The 9,275-nt window shown below is 38.6% G+C and overlaps 2 protein-coding genes across 2 annotated transcripts; both read right to left on the bottom strand.

Annotated features, from left to right (window-relative positions):
• Window positions 1–669: 669 nt before the first annotated feature.
• thumpd1 (THUMP domain containing 1) lies at window positions 670–3,647 on the bottom strand. The gene is made up of 5 exons (XM_051386661.1): window positions 3,140–3,647; window positions 2,267–2,444; window positions 2,086–2,171; window positions 1,596–1,758; window positions 670–1,500 (listed from the first exon to the last, which is right to left on the bottom strand). Exons 1-5 carry the CDS (start codon window positions 3,335–3,337, stop codon window positions 1,181–1,183), a joined length of 945 nt encoding a protein of 314 aa, XP_051242621.1. The 5' UTR covers window positions 3,338–3,647; the 3' UTR covers window positions 670–1,180.
• An 886-nt stretch (window positions 3,648–4,533) lies between these two features.
• On the bottom strand, window positions 4,534–8,981 carry eri2 (ERI1 exoribonuclease family member 2). The gene is made up of 9 exons (XM_051386595.1): window positions 8,852–8,981; window positions 8,510–8,574; window positions 8,324–8,404; window positions 8,106–8,233; window positions 7,823–7,985; window positions 7,412–7,512; window positions 7,032–7,113; window positions 6,845–6,933; window positions 4,534–6,437 (listed from the first exon to the last, which is right to left on the bottom strand). The coding sequence occupies exons 1-9, from the start codon at window positions 8,872–8,874 to the stop codon at window positions 4,950–4,952; spliced, it is 2,220 nt and encodes a 739-aa protein (XP_051242555.1). The 5' UTR covers window positions 8,875–8,981; the 3' UTR covers window positions 4,534–4,949.
• Between the last annotated feature and the right edge of the window lie 294 nt (window positions 8,982–9,275).

The following is a 9,275-nucleotide window of genomic DNA, read 5'->3' as shown; positions in this document are numbered from 1 at the left end:
AAAAATGTGATAAATTATGCATCCATAAGGAATAACTGTGGTACACCTGCCACACAGATGTCCACGTCTCTACAAAATGAGGGATTAACTCCATCTTGTGGTGCAGAGAAGAACTGCCTGTTCAGGGCATAACACAATGTCAAACAGGGCATTTCACCACATGATGTGAGATGATGAGAGGTCACCGAGTAGCAAACTTTGTACCTATATGTTGTTTATGTAGTTTTAACTCTTCTTTCTCCTCTTCTATAATTATGTATTATATCTCAATATTAATACAGACAAGTCCAAGTATGATGACAGAATCACATTATATGATACAGTATACCCTGATATAGTTGACAGTATGTTTTCAGTTTCACTTTGCTGAGACGGTATTACACTATTAGTTCAAGTACAACACTAGTTGTGAGTAGCATATCTGTACTGCCATTTCCTGTAATTTCACCTTTGTGGCTAATTGCTCTTTAGTTCCTATTTTATGTATTATTTTCTTATTTTATGCATATTTAATTACTTATTCTATTTAAATTTCTCAACTTATCTGTACATCTTCTGTCCTTCTGCTGCAGTAACACACAACTGTTTCCTCTTTGGGACCAATAAAGGGTTGTTTCAATCACTGAAGGATAACGCACCATAAAATAAGTGAAGGATATGAGGCAAAAGCAGTCAAACACACAGGTAGCTTTAATCCAGGGACTGCTTTAGGAAATAACAGTTACGAAAAAAATTTAACACACCAGTAAACCTGAACAAAACTCTTTTTTTTGTTTGGAGTAAAAAAAAAAAAATGCCAAAAAATAAAATGACATTAAAATTAAAAATCCAATTCAGCATAAAAAACTGATGGCAGCTGATATTAAAGGTACGCTGCAGAATGGTGACACGTACAGTTCAATAAAAATCACTGCTATTTAAACATGGACATCTTAAAGTCAGAACAAAAGCATCAAAGATGAATTTTAAAAAAAGACATTAAATTATATTTGGATTCCGTTTGTCTCTTGCCAACCTCATTTTTTTTGTCCAGTCATGTTATCGGTTGTGAAAAAAATCATGGCTTAAAAACCTTCCTATTTAAAACAAAAGCACTACAATATAAAAGCAACTTCAGATGTTTTTTGTCATTTTAAACCTAACTCACCAACTGTCAATCAGTTTCTCTAAACGTGAGCTCTTACTCCGCGTCACCTTCAGCCTTATCGACCTCTTTGTCGTCCTGGGGCGCAGTTTTGTCGCCGTCTTCCTCTTCTTTGTTTGTCTCCTCCGCATCGTGTTTCTCCTTCTCCTCAGCTGTATTTGAATCTGTCTTTGCTGTGGTCACATCAGGCTTCGGTGTGTCCTCTTTTACTACTTCCTGGACATTGTACTTCCTGTACAGTGTATAGTCTTTTACCACACTGAGGCAACACACGGCCTTGATGACCTCCACAATGATTGTCAGTTCTGGGTTGGTCAAATCAACCTTGTTCTTAGGGTTAAGCTTCCCCACTAGACCTGCAATGGTCAAAAAAGGATGAGTCAGTTGTGTTTCACTTTAAAAAAAGGTGAAATCCATATTAGCAACAAATGAATCTAAAGTCCAGAACTACCTGCGACTGATTTGATGATTTCATCCCTCTTGTTGTGGCTGCTGTTGCGGGCCTTGAAGGCGATCTGGTAGGTAGCACAGTTTGGAGTTTTGAACCAGGGCTCCAGGAAAGTGGTCAGGTACTTCACCATGTCATCCTGGAAGGCCTTGCATGTTCCAGTTACCTGGATAAGACGAAAAAACAAGGATGAGACACTGCGGACAAATTATTTTAGTCTTGATATATTAAACTAATTTTGATTGTTATAAAAAGGGATTAACAATGAGGAACTCCTGCACACTGCCTCGCTTTCTGCTGTAAATACATTAATTTATAATTTACTAAAGGAATTAAACAACTGCATCTCATTCCAATAAACAAAGAGACACAATAGTGCCTGAGGCAGTGTGAAAACTATGCCTAAAAGTTGTGTTTTAGATACATTAAAAAAAACAGAAGCCTTTTAAACTTTTTAAACTTTGAGTTGATTGATGTGACTTTAGATTCTCACCGGCAGCATCCGAAGGATCACGCGTGACTTTTTCTTCTTGGTGGTGTGGAGATCAGACAAGATGTGATGAACCAGCTTGTCAGATTCTAGGAGAGGAAAACAAACAAAAATTGTAGCTACAGTAAAACTAAAAGGCCAAAACTAAATCTCATCAATGCTGCGTTTCATCAAAAGGACTTACCCAGATTGTGAGTTTTGATGAAGATGACATTGTTTGCGCCACTATCCAAAGCCTGGAAGCGTCTCTCCTGTTTAGCTCCAGATGCTTGCAGCTGTGCCACTTCCTTCTTCAGAGCTACATCAACATCTTCTTCTTCAGCATCCTCTTCTTCACTGCTGCTCCCATTATTGTCTTGAAACTGTGATCATGAGAGAAGCACTTTGTTAACACCATATTATGTACTGAAACATTTTCCAGTTTAAATTGTATGGAGACGTCATTCAGATAACTTTTTAGTCAAATCATTAGTTCAAAATCTAAAGATATTTGACATAAAACAAGTAATTCCTCACATCTGATAAGGTGAAACCAGCAAGACTTTGACAATTGTCTTTTACTATTTAATCGATTATCCAAACTATAGTCAATAACTGTCACACATAAACAATATATTCTACTACACCAGGTTGTCATATTTGAGTAGAGTCGTAATTACTGGCTAAAAACTAAAAGACAAGTACTGACAAAGACACTAACTTGAGGTTTAATTCAAATCCATTATCATGGACAAGAGCATAATGAAATGTTTTTGCCCTGGCAAGCAAATGAAAATGCAAATTGTATCATTGAATCCTCATGTTTACTCAAACAACATGAGCAAAACTACAATACTACTTTAATAAAGTCCCCTATAGGCTTCCATATCCATGCAATACAACAAAATAATTCAACACAACAAAATAAGGAGTGAAGTCTCCACAGCTCTGCACAGTAACTTATAACCAGCACTAATATAAAAGGTAGCAGGGGCCTTCTCTCTCTCTCTCTCTCTATATATATATATATATATATATATATATATATAAACTCATCAATTAAAGTGCTTCTCCTCACCTTCTCGGGCCCGTAGAGCTGGTCGGCGTACTCATTGAGCAGATTGAAGGCCTCCGCTGTGCACTTCCTCTCGTTCATGTTGCATGTGATGAGGATCCCCTGCATGCCCACCTCCAGCTCCCGGGAGCCCTTCCACCGCTTGTTGTGGCCGCCCGCGTACCGCTTCTTGCCGCGTTTCCTCGAGTCGTTTGCCGACATGTTCAGCGGATAATGTATTCGTACAACACCTAAACAGCAGCTTCACTCCTCCTCCTCCTCCTCCTCTTCCTCCTCTTCGGCTTTATTCGCCGTTAGCTTAGCAGCTGATGCTAACACAAACGGTCCGAGGGTTTTAAAGCTGCAGCGACTGCAATGTAAAAAGCCATGAGAAGTTTCACAGGAAACACACAACGACCGCCTGAACACGAGTCCAGGTTCAAACTGCAGCTGCTGCAACGGACGGAGGCTCATTCGGTCAAAACATAGCACGTTTTTCGGTCGTCCTGTACGGCGAGTGAGGAGGGACAAACAAAAAAAAAAGTGTCCGACGTTCCCGCGAAGCAGTGTGTCTAGTGAGTGTATACAAGCTGCATACTTATTAAGTACTATGTGTTATATATTTAGATTATTAATGTGGTTTATTACTGTGGATGCTTTATACTTATATTTTACTTTTTATTATTATTCTTCTGTATGTTTTTCAGCGCCTAATTACTCCCACATACTTCATGCTACAGACACCATTCAATTATCAAAATGTTCAGCTCTTTGAGGACATGGGTGCTTGTGTTCAGCTTTTTTCTATCTTTTATATTTTTTGAAATATTAAGCTTTATTTAAAAAAAAAAAAAATGCCATTGAAATGAATGGAGAAAGCTTCAAATCCTCGTCAAACTTGCTCTACTTTGAAATGCTTCTCCTTCCACATATTTTGAGCTACAAACTTAATTTAAATTTTATATATTCACGAGACCTCAGACTATTCAACTTGTATTCAACTTTTTTGAATACTTTTATATTTTTTGAATTATTGCTGTTCAAAGTTTATGCTTTCTTTTCTGTCAGCATCCCCACTGCAACAGGAAATGCATTTTCTAGTTATATAATATTATTATTATTATAGGTTAAGTTACCTGCATATGAAGCAATTACAATTAAGTGTGAAACACATTCATATATCAATAATTATAATCCAGTAATATGATTCTGAAAATGGACATTCTGCACAATAAATACTTTTACTTTTGATACTTTAAGTATATTTTAATGCAAATAATTGTACTAAAAATACTACTATAACTATTTATGTATTTTTACACTGTAGTTTCTACTTTTACGTAGAATACTTCTTCCACTAATGATAAAAACAACAATCAAGCCAAAACCAAGGGCAAAATTAAGATTAACACATGAAATAACTTAAATATATTCCAAATATATTTACTGTACAATACATAGAAAATTACATTTATTATTAGTGTACATTATTGGTTGATTTTATTTTTTCAAATAAATGATTTAATGAGTTAATTGTCAATATTCATGTTCATGCTCATTAGACTTTTATGTCCTAAAACATCTAAAACAGCCAAACATATTCAATGTATAGGGATGTGAAATATAGAAAAGCAGTGAATTCGATTTTTGGGGACATTTTAACTCGATAAAAGCCAATTAATTGTCCAAACTAGAATGAATAAATTAACTTGAGCATTCACTATGCCAGTAAAATTGGAGCTCTCCCCTATGATTGTAAAATGTAAAACAGGATAAACAAGTTAAACACAATACAAACATAAACACACACCATCAGCTTTCTTTCTCCAACGAGTTAATAGCTCTTTCTTATCATTGCCCTCTGGGGCGGACGACAGCTTAGAGTCGAGTTGATCTGACAGAGTGAGACGGAGGAGCCGGCAGCAGGAGAGGCCACTGAACTGCTCTTCATCAGAGCTGACTCCCACTTGAAGAACTCGCATCCCTTCTGTATCGTCCCTCCGCTGCCCGACCGGCGGACCGGACAGCAATAAAACCCTCGGCCGTGGTTCGGACCACCGTTGGACACGACCTGCCGCTTCGCACGACGCCCACACGCACACAGTGGGGATGTGATCCTCTGTCCTCCTTTCATTGCCACAGAAACGGAGGAACCATTGGTACGCGAGGAGAGCGTGTTGGTGGACAAAGAGGAGAGGACATTCTTTGAGGTGCAGAAGGAGCCACACAAGGAGGGACGGGAGGGTTTTGCTGGGTCAGTGTAGATGGTAAAGGAAGATTTTGGAGTCTCTTTGTGGTTTGTGTGTTGTGCTATGACTGTTTTGGGCCTGAAAAATGAGGCAATAGGGGTGGAGGTCTTTTCTGGGATGAATGGTTTGTGCCTGAATGGAAAGGGTGTGTTTGTTTTAGAGTTTTTATGGGGCCCATCAGACTTTTCTTGTACTTGAAAAGAGTGTCTAAGTCCTGTTTTGTGCGGATTTGAGTCCCGAGAAACAGTTTTAGGCACCGCAAAGTAAGTACTTGGCTCTGAGATTGTTGAATGCTGCCTGATTTCATTTAAGTGATGAGACACATTCACGTAGGATCTCATACTCTTTGTACATAGAGACGTCGTTATTGACTCACTGGTCATCTTTTGAGTTTTAAAGTTATTTTCAACGCTGACTGTTTCTCGTAAATTGTCCCTTAAAGTGACCTGACCTTCTGTTGAATGTGTGTCATCAGGCTCTTCCCACACATGACATCCGCTGTCATAATCACAGATATCATCGTCTCCCTCCAGCACCACATCATCATATGAGCCGCACCTGTCCTCTGTTTCCACTAATAGGTCGGCACCTTCCTCCTCCTCCTCCTCCTCGAGTCCTACTGCTGCTCCTGTTCTTGAGGCCTGGTTTGGCTGTGGCAGATTTGAAAGGCAGCCCACAGTAGTAGAACACAGAACAAGGCTGCTGTTGTTGCTCTCTTTGTTTGGTGCCTGATAATTTCTCATTACCAAAGAGGAAATATTAGTGACAGCCTCTGCTGTAACGGCCCTCCTGCTGCGTCCCCATTGTGGCGTTTTACCATTCAGCAGTGTCTTTGGTGAGATGATGCTTTGGCAGTTTTGAGCAGATTCCTGAGCTGAACTTGAGTTCTCCTTTGTGCCTAATTCTCCTTTATTTAACTCTGAACATGATTTTATCTGACATGCTTTGAGAGGCATTTTGAATAATGAGGGTTTGTTTGTGGTAAGTGTGTTTTCTTCTTTATCGGTGTTGGATTTTTCCTTCTTGTTGTCTGCAGTTGTGTTTCCAAACATGGGTTTGATCATTAATGGGGTCTAGAAGAAGATAAGATGAGAGATATAATCAATGACTCGTAAAATATCACACATTCCTGATATTATTAAACTGTATTGTGAAATCAATTGTATCCGCAGTTATTAGTGCTAGGTTCTATAATCACTGAGCTGCTTGTTTCCCTCCCTGTTTCTCCTCAGTGTCCAAGCATTAAAGTAAAACTGGAGTAAAGTATGATGATTGATGTATGATTATCAGTGTTTATGATATTACAACAGTCCAGTTATATATCTGTTTATTTATATAAGAAAGCAACAACAACAACTTTAAAAATTCATTCATGAAGACTTCCACAGTGTCAGCATCCAGAAAAGGTTTTGCTTGTGGAGACAGAGGGGGGGCCGGGGATTTAGGAGCTGGGATGCATCGTTGGACGATGGCCACTCACCCTCACCAGACTCCTCGTGATCTTCATCACACAACCATCCCTCATCATCCTCGCTGCCAGCTGAGCTGTATTTCGTGCGTCATCCAAACCTAAGGAAAGAGAGTAAACAAGACACACAGCATTAGAAGTCTTTACTTTTAGATTAAGATTTATTTTGGCCAAATAAATGTAGGTTTTTTTTTCATACCAGAATGTTCTCTCCCTGAAAACTGTATTCCTAGATCTTGTAATGCTCCGTTCAGGCCTTTGGGTTTCCTGTCATAAAACAGCTAAAAATAGTTCATGTTATTAGTTAATTGACAGAAAGGTTTATCAATGATTATATTGTTAATCAAATAATCATTATAACAGAGTATGTTTGGGTTTTTGGACTGCTAGTCAGACAAAAAGCAAATTGAATACCTAACTTTGAGCTCTGGTTAAATTACCATGGGAATTTATCATAACTGACTCATGTGTTTCCTTTTACAGTCTAAACAATCAAACATCTGGTGCACTAAACAATTACTAGGCACAGCCATGAGCTATAAAAGAGAACGGAGGTGTAAAGACAAAGCTTTCACTTACCCTGTAGGTGCTTCTCAGGTCTATCCAGCTGTTGAGCACATCAGGTTTGTGGAGCTGCTTGCGTTTACACTCGTATTGCAAACAAACTCCGAGATCCCAGTCTGATACGCAACGCAGATGGAGGCACATTTAAATTGACAATGCGTTTAAGCTACATTACTCCTCTAAATAGTAAAAAATAAATAATTAAAAATCCAACAAGGTGAAAATAAACCATGTTATTGTGTATTTTCATTGCACATAATATAAAAGAGCCAGAAACATTTGTAATGTTTGAAGATAAAAATATATTTCTGGTTGATGTTTAGTGTGTTTCAATGCAGGAAATATCCTTACTAACTTAAGGCAGAGACCAATCGTAATGATAACTGAAGGCAATCATAAGATTTGACTTATCGAGTTGACTTTTACCTGACCACGTGAGGAAGGTACACAATTTCTGAGTAGGTGAAGGTGCAGAAGATATCTGTTGTCCACTGGGAAAGACCACACCCATATTGAGCTGCAGGTTTTGTAGCCAGCGGTTGAACCGTGAAAGACAGATCTGGAGGGGAATCCCTGCCTCAACTCGCATCTGTGAAACAGTGAAACAAAGCAGTCAGATAATTATAATGTAAACCCACATACCAGTACACAGCAGCAGGCAGTGCACTGATATGTTTGCAGCAGTGGATTTGTGCCTGTAGACAGTCACCTGCGTAATCCCTGTCAGCTCAGTGCAGAACTCGGAGAGAACGGGGTGTTCTTGGGGTTGAACGTAAGTGTGAAACTCGGACTCAACCTCCCCCGTGGATGTGTTGAGCAGAACAGCAGGAAACTCAACTGCAGAAGGAAGACAGGAGGTGTTATCAGCAATGAAAAGGGTGAAAAAAGAAGAAAATGTCCACACGTAACATATAAAAAGCTACTTACTAACTTCCTGGGTGTAGTTGTTTTTCTCCCTCCAGCAAGTGGACTCAAAATCAATCACGATCAGGTATGAAAATATTTGATCTGAGAGAAAACAGACTCTGTATTAAACAGGTGAAAGATGTATGCTCTTCCAGCCTAAAACATGAACTCTGTATTCACATTATCTACTTAAATACTGACACTTACTTGATACCAATGATTTCTTTAACCCATTAGAGGACCGACTCCTCTGCCTCAGTAATCCCAATTCTCTGTGGAGACATGAAGGGATTGAAGAGCCTCTGTTATAAGAGCAGTAAGTAGTATTGACGTGTTTTTAGAGGAGTACTATTGACCATTATAAACACAAATACATTCAATATTCAAGCACTCAACATAAAACACACGTATAACGACGCCAGCGTTACTTATTAAAACATTAAATGCTATTAAAGTGGCTCATGTTTCTTTGTCTTCCCAGTTTGTTGTTATTTAGGTTAGCTGCTTGCTAACGCTAAGCTAAAGGCTCACGGTTCATCGGTTACTTACTTGGCCAGTTTCTTTGTTGACATAACGTTGAATATTACTTGAAATAACTTTTCATAAAACTCTGAAACTATAAAATCATCGCAGTAAAATCGCGCTGTTTTTTTAAAAAAAACAAACGTTCATCCGTCACTCTGCGGTTGATTAATTACGGCTGCAAGTCAATAAAATCAACTGCTGAAAAAACAATCGATCGCGGAAAACTGAACGAACTGCATTTCCGGTGTTGCCATTTTGTCATCAAAACAAAAGCATGAAAAGATAATACGAATGAAAAACGTTTACGTGCCGACTGGACGCCGGTCTGATCTGTAATGTGTGATTTTATGCGACTAAACACTGTTAAATCTACGCAATTTTAGCTACATTCGCTGACTGAAATACATAACAATACGTAACACATTCTTTTATTTTGTAAAGTTACAAA

Source organism: Dicentrarchus labrax, unplaced genomic scaffold (genome assembly GCF_905237075.1).
Source record: "Dicentrarchus labrax unplaced genomic scaffold, dlabrax2021, whole genome shotgun sequence".
NCBI classification, from domain to species: Eukaryota; Metazoa; Chordata; class Actinopteri; family Moronidae; genus Dicentrarchus; species Dicentrarchus labrax.
This window is presented reverse-complemented; position numbering and strand designations above follow the sequence as displayed.